The 15,507-nt window shown below is 41.9% G+C and overlaps 1 protein-coding gene across 4 annotated transcripts in view; it reads right to left on the bottom strand.

Moving 5' to 3' along the window:
• chd1 (chromodomain helicase DNA binding protein 1) overlaps nt 1-15,507 on the bottom strand; it is a 258,853-nt gene that overhangs the window by 75,272 nt on the left and 168,074 nt on the right. For all 4 annotated transcript variants that reach the window (XM_038805193.1, XM_038805194.1, XM_038805195.1 and 1 more), the window contains 3 exons: nt 7,406-7,622; nt 4,864-4,953; nt 3,254-3,444 (listed from right to left, as the gene is read on the bottom strand). In XM_038805193.1, coding sequence (XP_038661121.1) covers nt 3,254-3,444; nt 4,864-4,953; nt 7,406-7,622 — 498 coding nt within the window. The remainder of the gene's footprint in view (nt 1-3,253; nt 3,445-4,863; nt 4,954-7,405; nt 7,623-15,507) is intronic.

The following is a 15,507-nucleotide window of genomic DNA, read 5'->3' as shown; positions in this document are numbered from 1 at the left end:
ATGACAAGATTACCAACCCTTCTTTGTTACATAATACTAAATATAAAGTAACCTGCTCCCTGGTTGGCTCCATAACATATTGCTCTAAGAAACAGTCCCTCATCCACTCTATGAAATATCCCTCAAAAAAACCCTTACCAATCTGAATAATCCAATCAATATGCATGTTAAAATCATCACAAGCCTTCACTATTTCTTGGTTTATACTATGCCCAATTTGGAAGTATTGTTCGGGGCCAATAAATTACTCGTACCAAGAAGCTTTTCCGTTTTAAAAAAAAAAAATTCCACCCATATTGATTCAACATAATTTCTTAATACAGTCTTGATGTAATCTTTAACGAATAACGCAACTCCTTTACAATTCTGTCCATCCTTCCGAAATACTTAGCCTTGGACATTTAACTCCCAGTCCCGGTTCTCCTGCAACCATGTTTCAGTGATCCCCACCAAATCATACCCATTTGTCTCTATTTGTGCCATCAGCTCATTGACCTTATTCCGAATATTGTGTGTATTTAGGTACAAGGTTTTTAAAATATATGTCTTACTGATTTGTCTTTCCCTTGCAGGATTTTATTGCGCACTACGCTTTTCACATATTCTGACCTCCTTCATTAATCTCTGATAACACTCAGCCTCATTCCCAACTTTCACTCCCTCAGTCACCTTACATTCTGATTGTTTATGTTTTTGTACCCCTCTGTAGTCAACTGGCCCTTTCCTGATCATTTTATTATCCTCTGCCTTCTCCTCACATGCTGACCTGCTGCTCTTGTTTCCATTAACCATTATACATCTCGTAGTTTTACCCTTCCCTCCCCATTTTCTAGATTTAAAACTGAGATGAGGAGGAACTACGTCTCGCAGAGGGTGGTGAATTTGTGGAACTCGCTGCCCCGTAGTGCGGTAGAGTCTAAATTATTAAATAGTTTCAAGAGGGAGATAGATTTATTTACGGGTTATAAAGGGATATGGGAAACAGGTAGGGAGGCGGATGTGAGACCAGGAAGAGATCAGCCATGATCAGATTGAATTGCAAAGCAGACTCAAAGGACTGAATTGCCTACTTCTGCTTCTAATTCCTATGTTGCTGTGTACCTCTGAGAAACTTTCACCCTCTTCTCTGCCTTAAAAGATATTCAAAGAATCTGCTTCAACCAACTTTTGAGGAAGAGAATTCCAAAGTCTCACAACCCTCAGAGAAAAAATGCTTCCTCATTTCTGTCTTAAATGGCTGAAAAGCCAACTCCCCTCAGGATCTTATATGTTTCAGTCAAGCCACCTCTTCATCTTCTAAACTCCAGTGGATACAAACCTAGCCTGTCTAACCTTTTCTCATAAGTCAACCCGCCTGTTCCAGGTATTATTCTAGTAACCCTTCCCTGAACTGCTTCCAATGCATTTACATCATTTCCTTAAATTGGAGATCAATCATGTACAGAGTACTGCAGACATAGTCTCACTAATGCCCTGTACAACTTAAGCATAATTTTCCAATTTTTCCTGCAACCAATTGCCTCATAATAATAACATTCTATTAGCTTTTCTAATCGCTTGCTGTACCTGCATACGTGCCTTTTGTGCATACACCCAGATCCCTCTGCACCCTCTCACCATTTAGCTATGCTTTTTTTTAAAAGGGCTGGTTTCGCTCAGTGGGCTAGACAGCTGGTTTGTAATGCAGAACTATGCCAGCAGTACGGGTTCAATACCGTACCAGCTTACCCGAACAGGCGCCGGAATGTGGCGACAAGGGGCTTTTCACAGTAACTTCATGCTTGTGACAATACAAAATTATTAGAAGAATAATAATATTCCTGCCAAAATGGACAAACCAACATTTTCCCACATTAATCTTCATTTGCCAGTTCTTTGCCCACACACACAGGCTATCTATATTGTTTTGTGACAGTACATTCATCAGTTCCCCTTTATCCACAGCGTCTGTTACTTCTCAAAAAAACTCCAAAAAATTGGTTAAATATGATTTCCATCTCACTAAACTATGCTGACTCTGGCCGATTACCTTGCATTTATGGAAGTGCCCTCTTATAATATCTTTAATAATAGCTTCTAACATTTTTTTCTATGATCATTTGCTAGGAACAAAATAAAGCTATAGAAGTTTCTCAGAGGTATGAAATGAAATGAAATGAAAATTGCTTATTGTTATGAGTAGGCTTCAATGAAGTTACTGTGAAAAGCCCCTAGTCGCCACATTCCGGCGCCTGTTCGGGGAGGCTGTTACGGGAATCGAACCGTGCTGCTGGCCTGCTTGGTCTGCTTTCAAAGCCAGCGATTTAGCTCTGTGCTAAACAGCCCCTAGTAGGAGACGGCACTTGGATTTCCAAATGCATGAAATACTAACTGGCTTGTCGACAAATTGAAATGGATTAAACTGTTAACTTTTAGCATGACTGTAGTACATAATAATTACATATGGGACCAACTTATTAAGTGCAGGTTCTGCCTCACAACTGATGAGCTCTTCTATTCCTCAGTTATAATTTTGTGAAATAACAGACCATTACTTTTGTACTCTGATCCTGCAGAAACTGGAGTAGCCAAGAATAAGGCAGCAAAAGTTAGCAGAAACTAATTTAACCTGACAACAGAATTAAAAGTTATGTATTTACTGAAATTAACAAGTAAAAAGACAGACTTGCACACGTCCCATAAAAATAGTTTTAAACACTACAGTCTATCAAATAAAGCATCAAGGTCTTAAATTAACTTTAAATGGAGAAGAATTAGCATAATAATGATACAAAATGTTGTTGTTCAGTCAACTGGGTTAAGCAAAAGCTTAAATGGACCACAGAACTATGAGAAATCAAGAAAGCGGAGAAATAGTGAAGAGCTAGAGATCGAAGAGTAGAGCAAAAAAAAAAATCTGAACTTAATTTTTTTCTTGTAAAAGAAAGACCCCAAACATTTATAAAACTTTTCACAACTTTCATCGGGATGCCTCAAACTGTTTTACAGCCAATGAAGTACTCTTGATGTGTTGTAATGTAGGAAAAACACAGCACATAATTTACTTTCAGCAACATCCCACAAAGCAGCAACGCAATAATGACCAGCCATCGTTTTAGTGACGCTGGTTGACATAAATGTTGACTGCAACATTGAACACGCCCCTTGAGTTAAGATATTTTCTTAAAAGTAAAACCTTATTGTTGCAACACAACTTCATCTCTATATTTCAGCTCCTCTGAATTTTCAAAGCCAAATTCTTAGTCACACTTACTTCTCTGGCATGATGAAGTGAAGGAGGGACCAGAGTTCTTTGAGTGAGTTTTGGAGTGGAGTCCCTGTTATGAGCAGCCTGTGATTCGACTTAAAGTCCATCATGGATTTATAAAGGAGAGAGTCATCATTCTTCAGGCGATGGGCTTCGTCCACTCCAATGAAAGTCCAGTTTACACCTCCAAGGAATGACTGAAACAAAACGTCAAAGACTTAAAAATATTTTAAATCTACACTGACATGTGTCACATTTTGAACTTTTACCTGGATACGGTTCAAAATCCTGGAATGGATTTTCCAAACACTCAGTGTTGAATTGTTTCTATTCAAAGGACTAAAAACTCAACATTGAAACTACAGAACTGTAGATTCCAGAGACTCATGCTAGCATATAGTTGCAAAGGCTGGTAGTCTACCTGTAGCTCTGCCAGCACTTTTTGCAGCATCTGAGGCAATGCCCGACAGCTATTATATACAGGGCTCTCAGAGCTCAGCCAAATCCTGATCTTACATAACATACTTATTTAAGCAGTTTCGAACAGAGCTCATTTGGTAACAACCAATTTTCCTCTCTTACTCCAGGAATTTTGTTAACTTAACAAATGGACCCAAATCTTGGACCTTCCACAGCAGTGAAAGTGGCTACCACACTAGGATGTGTTTATCCATTTAACCATCATACCTCTTTCCCAAAGTTTAAATATTATTAAGTTTAAAGCGGGACTTTTGTTAATCTTGTCCCAAAAACGTCTTGCAATCTGAAGCATATCCTTTACTACCATGTGACTTCCTATTTTCCCATAGCGACTATGTGGCCTCTGAATGAAACTGCATGGTTAGTGAGCAGTCTTTACTCTTGTGTGCTGAATATGCTATATGATCAGTGCTAGCTACACTATGAATCATGTTTCATAGATGGAAAGCAAAGCAAAAACAGATGTTGCAAACCAGAAATAAAAACAAATCGCTGGAAATGCCTAAAAGATTAGACAGCATCTGTGAAGAAAGAGTTAACATTTCAGAGCAATGGTCTTTCAACATTTCTGGTCAATGCCCTGAAAAATTTACTTCTCTCTCTGCAGATGCTACAAAATTTGCTGAATAATTCCAGCATTTTGGTCTCATTCAAATACACCACGTATTTACTTTGCTACTTGTCGCTGCAAAACTGGGAAACTTGGTATTCGGAGACCAGCAGAAATTATTTTTTGACAATATTCAAAGATATTTAAAAATATTCCGTAAATCTAACCACCTGGACCTCATCGGACAAGTCTGTTTTAATGGTCATTAGCTCTCAATTTTTTTTAAAAGTCACATCACTTTCTATTATTAACATTCAATACTATTGACTGCATTTTTGAACCTAGTGTCATCTTAGAGATGTCCTTGAATATTAATATAGTCATGCATGCCAAATGGATTCATCAGGTTAACATCAATAATTTGAGAAAACAAAATATGTACAAATATGAAGGATTTAAACTCTGTGGCACATTATTAAAGAAGTCGCTGGGGTGAGCGCACTGTGAAGCCTTGGCATTGAAAATATTCTTTTGTGATGATTTCGACTTTTTAATAAAACAACCATACAGCTGATTGCATTCTCACCTTGTCCTTCAGCAAAATCTCATACGTTGTCAGCAAAATGTTGAATTTTAACCGCTTAGTCTGAGGATGCATCCATTCATATGTTCTTATCTAATAGGAGAACAAATTTATAATAATCGACGGCTAAAATTGCATGTTTATTGATAGACTATTTCACATTGATGAATTGAAAAGGATTAGGGGACATGTATTTAAACTATCCAAGACAAAAGTATAGGCTGTTTTGTTCCAAGAAAGTAGCGAGAGTCTGGAATGTGTCACAGCTCGTGTGGAATGTGCTCACTTTTTCATGTTTTAAAAGTGGTGTTGGAATGGTTGTTGGCTGGATTGTTCATGTATACATGGTCAATGCACTTTCCTGGACTGAATTGGGGGTGGAGAGAAATTCTCCGATTCACCCTGCATTTTTTTGTTTCTTCTAGGAAATTGCATGGCTGGTGGTGCTGAGGATCATTTTCAGCCTTAGAACAATCTTATAACAATCTCCATAAAGTAACTTTTAGCACACCAAAACACTGTTGTAGCCATTTGCACCAGATCTAACTGAACCACATGAAGCCACTATTTCTCATCTGCTGAAGCTGCTCACTATTCCTTGCTTCTTCTCACTACTACAAACCACCTGTTTAAACCACACTTTCACTGCCCAAACCCTCACTTCCAATAATTGTGAGGAGCTCATGAACTTGTTTATCCCAAAGATCGAGACCATCAGATCAGCTGCCTCTGTCACTTCAATTCCTCCCTTATCCTTACCCACCTGGCCCAACTTCCTGTTAAGGTATCCCTGCCCCAACCTTGAATTCCCATCTTTCTCAAGTTTTCTCAGAGTTCATGAGACCCACCTCCTGCTGCCTCAACAACCCATTAAACTGGTAACCACCTAACTTCCCTTGTAGTTCCCATTTTAGCTGGTAGTATTAATGGTTGCATCCCATCAGGTACTTCTCTTTCAAATCAGCTGCTTTCATTCCTCTCCTTAAAAAAAAGCTTTTTGACTCTTTTCCTTGCAAACTACAATCTCATCACGAATCACTTTTCTCTCCCAAGACCGTGAACACACCGTCATTTCCCAAACACAGCTTTTGGAAGACTCGAGTATGAATTCCAACAGGTTTTTACTCATGCCACAGTACCAAAACTGCTCGTCTTGAAGTCAAAAGTGACACCATGTGTGGGAGTGACAAAGGTAAACTATATCACATCATTAGTGACTTGTCTGCAGCATTCGACATGGCTGACCACAACATCCTTCTCCAATGCCTCTCCTCTGCTATTCCAATCTGGTGGGACAGCACTTGCCTAGTTCCACTCTTATCTATTCCATCATAACCAGAGGATTAGTTGCAATAATTACTCTACCCACTGCTGCATTATTACCTCTGCTGAAGCCAAGAATTTATCATTGAACCTCAGCTATTTCTCATCTGCATGCTGCCCCTTCAGAACATCATTCAATAACTGCTAGTTTTCATAGACACACTGACAACACCCAACTATTCCCTACCACCACCACTTCTCTACCGCTTCTAAAATGTTGCACTGATTGTTCAATGTCCAGTGCTGAATGAGCAGACATTATCCCCCCCATCTAAATATCTTTGATTCCCATCACAAACTCCACCCCTCTTCCTGGCAACTACCTTAGACTGAAACAGGCTGTCCGCAAACTTGTCATGTTTGACCCCGAGTTGAGCTTCCAACTACATATCTACACCACTACTAAGAGTGCCTATTTCCAACTCCATAACATTGCACAACTCTGTCCTCACTCAGCTTGTCTGTTTCTGAACTCCTCATCCATGTCTTTCTTCCAGGACTTGATTATCCCAACACACTCTGGTCAGCATGCCATATTAAACCCTCTGTAAACTTGAGGTCATCCAATATTCTACTGCCTATATTTTCTAACTCACAATAAATTCTGTTCATTCATTACTCGTTCTTACTGACATACATTTGGCTCCCAATTCAATCATGCCTTGATTTTTAAATTCTCACCCTAGTTTTCAAATCCCGCCACGGTCCAGCCCTCCCTCTCTTTGTAATCTCTGCCAGGGCATAACCCTCCAAGATATCTCTTTTTCTGACCTCTTGTTCATCCTCAATATTAATCAACCCCTTCAGCTGCCAAGGCAGTAAACTCTTGAATTCCCTCCTTGAACTCTTCGTGTTTCTTACCATCTTCAATGCATCCTTAGAATGTGATGTCTCCTTATGTGCTTTGGTGTAAAATTTTGTTTGATAATGTTCCTTTCAAGCATTTTGGGACATTTAACTAAAGGTACTATGTAACTGCAAATGGTTTCTGAATGAAATTGTTAGGGATTCAAGACATTGTCCCACCGGATATTGATTTGCCGTACAAATTTACATTAATTAAATGGATTTTCTGCAACTCTACTCATACAATATCAGATATGTATCATTTTAAACTGACTATGTATTTCAGAAAATGCAGTTAACGTTAGGCTGTATCTATTTAAGACTAAGTAGTCTAGCTGCTGGATGTAGCATAAAATAACATCAAATTGAAATTTACCATATTACGGCTACTGATGTCCCCCACGTAAACTACGACGTTCATTTCAGGCGCCCACATCTCAATTTCTCGTTGCCAGGAAGTGAGTGTTGAGAGCGGAACTACTAATAGAAAAGGACCATAAAGCTGGTGCTCGTGGAACACGTAGCTGAGGAAGGAGATGGTTTGTATGGTTTTCCCAAGACCCATTTCATCAGCAAGAATAACGCTATTGTTCCTATGAAATGAAGACAGCAATAAATGATCATTGCAAATTAGTATACATTAACTGCTCACTTTCGCTTTTGTAAACTGCTAAAGAACTAAAATGCAGGGAAAACTGCTTAAATTATAACGTTTAGGTTGTTTGATGTTAGCTTAAGTATTTAAAAGGTATGGGCAAGTGATAGGAGGGGATAGTGAGGTGAGTAATGGGAATGTGAAGAGGTAAGATGGAGTGAAGAAGTGGGGCAAAATGAGTAATGGTGGGATAGAAAAGAAGTTGTTTCATTGTCACATCCATCCCAAAAGCCTGCATCCTGATATGAAAGAGAATAAAGTGTGCATGGAGGGGTGGGGGGAATCATATGCAACACCAGACCCAAGAGGTAAGATATAAGAATTGCTTCCACTCAGTCGGACATATCCTTGTTGTGATGATCCTGCGAGTGAGATTGTTAATTATTTGTGACCAATATGAATTTTCTTTGGAACTGGATTCCAGTTCTGAAGTCATATTGGACTCGAAACATTAACTCTTTATCTCTCCATAGATGCTGCCAGACCGCCCGAGATGCTCCATTACTTCCTATCGTTTCCAACCTGCAGCATTGGCAATATTTTACTTTTATTTGTTAATTATTCATTTGGCAATTTCCAGTCTTCCAGAGATGGGCAACACAAGATAACGTGATGAAAAAAATCAGATGGCGATTGCTGCCTTTTAGTGATTATACAGCACAGCTCTGCTCCCATACCCTTTAACAGCCAGGTCCAGGCAGCATTCCTATTTTCCCAAGCAGGAAGTTTACTGCCCAAAATTTTATTTCCCTGTGGTCGATAATTATTTAATAGTTGAGGAATTTGCTCTTTTGTTGCATTATTACCATGTTTTGTATTTGACCTTGACATTTGCTTTGAGTGAGCACTCCCAGTGAGCCAGCGGACACATCCAGAGAGAGACACATCGAAGAGTGAGTTTGAGAGCTGCGAATTTGAAATTAGGTGGGAATTGAATTGTTACCAGGTATGGGAGTCATTTCAAGCCTATTTATGGAGGAGATTCGAAGCTCACTCCCAGTGAGTACTACCAGCGAGCCAGTGGACACATACAGAGATACAGTGGACACATACAGGGCAGCACGGTAGCATGGTGGTTAGCATAAATGCTTCACAGCTCCAGGGTCCCAGGTTCGATTCCCGGCTGGGTCACTGTCTGTGCGGAGTCTGCACGTCCTCCCAGTGTGTGCGTGGGTTTCCTCCGGGTGCTCCGGTTTCCTCCCACAGTCCAAAGATGTGCGGGTTAGGTGGATTGGCCATGCTAAATTGCCCGTAGTGTCCTAAAAAGTAAGGTTAAGGGGGGGGTTGTTGCGTTACGGGTATAGGGTGGATACGTGGGTTTGAGTAGGGTGATCATTGCTCGGCACAACATCGAGGGCCGAAGGGCCTGTTCGGTACTGTACTGTTCTATGTTCTAGAGAGTGAGGCACATCGAAGAATGAGTTTGGGGGCTAAGAATTTGAAGCAAGGTGGGAATTCGAGGCTGGGTGGGAGAAGGTGCTTTTTACCCCTTGATTTGTTCCACTCAAATTTCCAGTGAGTGGCCTTGTCCTGCTGCAGGTGACTACATGGGAGCGAGCTGATTGGTGAGTAGCAGGTAAGGCGGGTAGCACTGTAGCAGTGGGTAGCACTGTTGCTTCAGAGCGCCAGGGTCCCAGGTTCAATTCCCGGCTTGGGTCACTGTCTGTGTGGAGTCTGCACATTCTCCCTGTGTCTGGGTGGGTTTCCTCCGGTTTCCTCCCACAAGCCCCAAAAAAAGGCGTGCTGTTAGGTGAATTGGACATTCTGAATTCTCCCTGTGTACCTGAACAGGTGCCGGAATGTGGCCACTAAGCGCTTTTCACAGTAACTTCATTGCAGTGTTAATGTAAGCCTACTTGTGACAATAAAGATTGTTATTAAGCCCTTCATATCGGGAGCGGAGCTGAGCGGGAGAAATTCAGAGTGCAGTCTGGGAAGGTAAGTGGTACTGTATGTCTCTATTTTCAAATCGTGGGTGGGGAAAAACTGAGAAGTGACATCACAGTAAAGCTGTGATCTGATTATCTGGTAGGGAATCTGTTAAATTTGAAAAAAATAATTAATTAACTAGGTAGAGGAGTAACTAAACCAGATGGCAGAGATTAGTATTTAGCATTTAATTTTACAGCAAGCTTCTAGCACCAGGGACCATATAGTTAATTGTACCTTAATCTAATAACAATTTAAGTATTTATTTTAAATTAATTAACTCGTGCTTAAATGTCATTCAGCAGGGTGCAGTGCTCTAACCGTGAGATGTGGGAGATTTGTGATGCTTCCAGCGTTCTGGTCGTCTACGTCGGTAGGAATTGTAACCGATGGCAGCTCCTCACAGACCACGTGGTTCAGCTGGAGCAGCAGCCGGATGCACTTAGGAGCATGCAGGTGGAGGGAAACCGTCAGAGACAGGAGTTACAGAGACGTGGTCACACCCAAGTTGCAGGCCGACAAGATGGGTAACCATGAGAAAGGGCAGGCAGTGTGGCTATCCCTCTCGAACAAGTAGACCACTTTGGACACAATTGGTGGGAATAGCCTATCAGGGGAAAACAACAGCAGCCAGAACAGTGGTAACACAACTGGCTCTGTTGCTCAGCAGGGGAGGGCAAAGTGCAAGAGAGTGAGAGTTATGGGGGACTCTATAGCAGAGGGCACACATAGGCGCTTCTGCGGATGTGAAAGAGACTCCAGGATGGTATGTTGCCTCCCTGATGCCAGGGTCAAGAACGTTTTTAAACGAACACAGGACATCTGAAGGGGGAGGATGAACATCCAGAGGTCGTAGTACTAACAGCATAGGCAGGAAGAGTGATGAGGTCCAGCAGGAGGAGTTCAGGGAGTTAGGCAGCAAGCTAAAAAACAGGACTTCTAGGGTTGTAATCTCAGGATTACTCCCTGTGCCACGTGCCAAGCTAGAAATAGGAGGATAATGCAGCTAAATACGTGGCTAAACTGGTGGTGCAGTAGGGAGGGTTTCAGATTTCTGGACTACTGGGATCTCTTCCAGGGCAGGTGGGACCTGAACAAGAAGGATTGTTTGCATCTAAACAGAGGGGCACCAATATCCTGGCTGGGAGGTTTGCTAAAGTCACTCGGGAGGAGTTAAACTAGTAAGGCAGGAAGGTGGGAACCAGAGAGATAGCTTAGATGGTGTTATAACTGAAGGGGAAATAGAGAACAAAAATAAGAGAACATTGACCTGTCTGCTCAAATGCAGTGGTTTGACGCGTATTTGTTTCAACGCCCGACGTATAGCGGGTAAGGCAGATGAACTCAGAGCATTTATCAGTACTTGGAACTCTGATGTTGTGGCTATCACAGAAATGTGGTTAAAGGAAGGACAGGATTGCCAGCAGTTTGGAGGATATAGATGCTTCAGGAGAGTTAGAGGAGATGTAAACGGGCGGGGGAGTAGCATTACTGGTTCAGGAGAATATTATAGCCGTACTGCTAGAGAACATCTTGGAGGGCTCATACAATGAGGCAATCTGGATAGAGCTCAGGAAAAAGAAGGGGTCATTCACAATGTTGGGGGGTTTATTACAGGCCCCTCCAACTACCAGCGAGAGATAAAGGAGCAGACAGGTAGTGAGATTTTGGAAGGTGCAACAGTAACAGGGTTGTTGTGGTAGGCGATTTTCACTTCCCCTATATTGACTGGGACTCACTTCGTGCTCGGGGCTTTGTTTGGGGCAGAGTTTATAAGGTGCATCCAGGAAGGCTTCTTGATGCAATATGTAGACAGTTCAACTAGGGAAGGGACAGTACTGGGTCTGTTATTGGGGGATGAGTCTGGACAGGTGGTTGAGGTTTCAGTAGGGGAACATTTTGGGAGTAGTGACCACAATTCCGTAAGTTTTAGGGTACTTTTGGATAGGGATGAAGGTAACCCTAGCGTTAAGGGGAAACTGGGGAATAGCAAATTACAATAACATTAGATAGGAATTGAAGAATTTAGATTGGGTGCGGCATCGGACATGTGGGAGTCTTTCAAGCGACAGTTGATTAGCATTCAGGAAAGTCACGTTCCTGAGAGGATGAAGGAGAAGTATGGGAAGTTTAGGGAGCCTTGGATAATGAGGGATATTGTGAACCTCATCAAAAAGAAAAAGGAGGCTTTTGTACAGAAGGATGGGGCAGTCGAAACATTCGAGTAGTATAAAGAAAGCAGGAAGATACTTAGGCGGGAAATTCAGAGGGCCGGGGGGGGGGGGGGGGGGGGGGGGGATGTGGTGCAGTGGTTAGCACTGGGACTGTGGTGCTGAGGGCCCGCGTTCAAATCCAGTCACTATCCGTGTAGAGGTTGCACATTCTCCCCATGTCTGTGTTGGTTCTCCCCCACAACCCAAAGATGAGCAGGGTAGGTGGATTGGCCGTGCTAAATTGTACCTTAATTGGAAAAAAATAATTGGGTACTCTAAATTTACAAAAAAAGAGGGGTCATGAAAAATCCTTGGCAAGTAGGGTTAAGGTGAATCCCAAAGCTTTTTATTCATATGTAAAAAGCAAGAGCGTGGCCAGGGAAAGGATTGGACCACTTAAGGACAGTGGGGGGAAATCTACGTGTTGAGCAGAGGAAATGGGCGAGGTACTAAATGATACTTTGCATCAGTATTCACCAAAGAAAAAGGACTTTGTGGAAGATGATTCTTGGGTAGGGTGTGTGGACAGTCTGGGTCATGTTGACTTCAAAACAGTGATGGTATTGGGTGTTTTAAAAGATAAGTCTCCTGGGCCAGATGGGATTTACCCCAGAATACTGAGAGAAGCAAGGGAGGAATTTTCTGGGGCCTTAACTGACCTCTTTGTATCCTCATTGCCAACAGGTTAGATTCCAGAGAACTGGAGAATAGCTAATGTGGTACCGCTGTTTAAGAAAGATAGCAGGGATAATGCAGGAAAATACAGTCCCAGTGAGCCTCACGTCAGTAGTAGGTAAATTATCGGAGAGACTTCTCAGGGACAGGATTTATACTCATTTGGAAACAAATGGACTCATTAGTGATAGAGAGCATGGTTTTGTGAAGGAGTGGTCATGCCTAACTAACGATGGAGCTTTTTGAAGAGGCGACAAAGATGAAAGATATGGGGAGGATGGTGGATGTTGTTGACATGGACTTCAGGTAAGCATTTGACAAGGAGCCTCATGGCAGACTGGTACAAAAGGTGAAGCCATACGGGATCAGAAGTGAAGTGGCAAGATGGATACAGAATTGGCTCGATCACAGAAGGCAAGGGTAGCAGTAGAAGGGTGTTTTTCTGAATGGAAGGTTGTGACTAGTGGTGTTCCACAGGGATCGGTGTTCGGGCCTCTGTTGTTTGTAGTGTACATAAACGATTTGGAGGAAAATGCAGCTGGTCCTATTAGTAAGTTTATGGATGACAGCAAGGTTGGTGGAGTGGCAGATAGTGTTGAGGATTGCCAGAGGATACAGCAGGACACAGATAGGTTGGAGACTCGGGCAAGGAAATGGCAAATGGAGTTTAATCCAGACAAATGTTAGGTAATGCATTTTGGTAGGTCTAACATGAAGAGAAATATACCGTAAATGGAAAATAGATGGAATATAGAAAGTCAGAGAGATCTGGGCGTGCAGGTCCACAGATGTTTGAAAGTGGCAACACTAGTGGACAAGGTAGTCAAGAAAGCATATGGAATGTTTGCCTTCATTGGATGGGGCATTGAGAACAAAAAACTGGCAAGTCATGTTGCAGTTGTACACTACCAGAAGGATGTGGAAGCTTTGGAGAGGGTGCAAAAGAGGTTTACCAGGATGTTGCCTGGTATGGAGGCTGTTAGCTGTGCGGAGAGGCTGAATAGACTCGTACTGTTTTCATTAGAATGATGGAGTTTAAGGGGTGGCCTGATAGAGGTCTACAGGATTATGAGGGGCATGGATAGAGTGGATGGTCAGGCACTCCTTCCCAGGGTGGAGGGGTCAGTCACCAAGGGGCATAGGTTTAAGGCCCGTGAGGCAAAGTTTAGAGGAGATGTGCAAGGCTTTTTTTTTTTTAAACAGGTGGGTGGTGAGTGCCTGGAACGCATTGCCAGGGAAGGTTGTGCAAGCAGATACATTAACAGCGTTCAAAAGGCATCTCGACAAACACATGGATAGGATGGGTATAGAGGGATACAGCACTAGAAAGTGCTAAGGGTTTTGGGTGGTATCATGACCGGTACAGGCTTGGAGGGCCGAAGGGCCTGTTCCTGTGCTGTATTGTTCTTTGTTCTTTAAGACAGTGTGCAATTTCAACATTTGCAGGTTACATAAAGCTTTGAAGGGCCAATTGTAAGGATAATGATAGGCTTCAAGAGGACATGGACAGGCTGGTGGAATGGATGGACACTTGGCAGGTTAAATTTAATGCAGAGAAGTGTGAAGTGTTATTTTGATAGGAAGATTAAATGAAAAAATGAAATGAAGTTACTGTGAAAAGCCCCTAGTCGCCACATTCCGGCACCTGTTTGGGGAGGCTGGTATGGGAATTGAACCGTGCTGCTGGCCGGCCTTGATCGGCTTTAAAAGCTAGCGATTTAGCCCAGTGTGCTAAACCGGCCTCTATTAAGAACAAGTTCTTAAGATGGCGCCGGAGCGAGGCGACTCTCTGCAAGCTCTCCCCAACAGATCCACTTTTAACTTAACTTATACTCGTTCTTCTTGTATTTTCTTGAATTTTGTTTAATTCCCTTTTCTTCCATGTACTGAATGATCTGTTGAGCTGCTTGCAGAAAAATACTTTTCACTGTACCTCGGTACACATGACAATAAACAAATCCAATCCAATCCAATCAAGGAGAGACAATATAAAGAATACAATTCTGCAGGGCATGCATGAGCAGAGGGACCGAGGGTACATGTGCACAAATCACTGAAGATGGCAGAGCAGGTAAAGTAAGTGGTTAATAAGGCATAAGGATCGTGGACATTTTAAATAGAGGTATAGAGAACAAAAGCAAGAAAATTATGGTGAATCTTTATAAAAGGCTATGGCGTCTCAACTGTAGTACTAATTGTGTCCAATTCAGGGCACAACACCTTCGGAAGGATGAGATGGCATTAAGAGAGGATGCAGATAAGATTCAAGAGAATGGTTCCAGGGATGAGGGACTTCAGTTATGTGAATAGATTAACAAAGCCAAGGTTGTCCGTCTTAGAGAATAGAAAAGATTTAATATAGCTGTTCAAAATCAACAGGAATCAAGAAAGAGCAGATCGGGGGAAAATTGTTTCCACTGGCAGAAGTGTCGAGAACCAGAGAATACCAACTTAAGGCGATTGACAAAAGAAGCAATGGCGACAATGTTTTTATGAATTTAGAATCTGGAAAGCACTGCTTCAGCATGCGGTGAAGGTGGATTCAATCAGCGCTTTCATTAGGGCATTGGATAATTAGCAGAATAGAAAGATTTGCAGGCTATGGGGAAGGGGTGGGGGAGTGGGATTCGATGAGCTGGTCTTGCAAAGAGCTGGCACGAAAATGACAGGCCAGATTGCCTGCTGTGCTGTAACCAGTCTATGTTTCGATTTCATCAATACACATTATAATTATCACTATCTGCAAAAACAGGTAGTGATTCTAAGGAGCACTTAAAAAAGGGAAATCCCATTTGATAAGTTTGCTTATTAAATTAATCTTATATATATATATATATATATATATATAAATAAATGGATAACATGTTAAACTGCCGCAGTAATGCAATGCCACTGCCAAGCCAATGTAAAACACAGCTCGCAATACCATTATATTTACATATGATTAATTTCATTTTTGTGAATAATAGTAGCAACAGATTTAAAATCAAAATTGCTTTATTTGCC

The sequence above is a fragment of the Scyliorhinus canicula genome, chromosome 8 (genome assembly GCF_902713615.1).
Source record: "Scyliorhinus canicula chromosome 8, sScyCan1.1, whole genome shotgun sequence".
Classification (NCBI taxonomy): domain Eukaryota; kingdom Metazoa; phylum Chordata; class Chondrichthyes; order Carcharhiniformes; family Scyliorhinidae; genus Scyliorhinus; species Scyliorhinus canicula.
The sequence above is the reverse complement of the archived record's forward strand: the minus strand, read 5'-3'. Positions and strand labels throughout refer to the sequence as shown.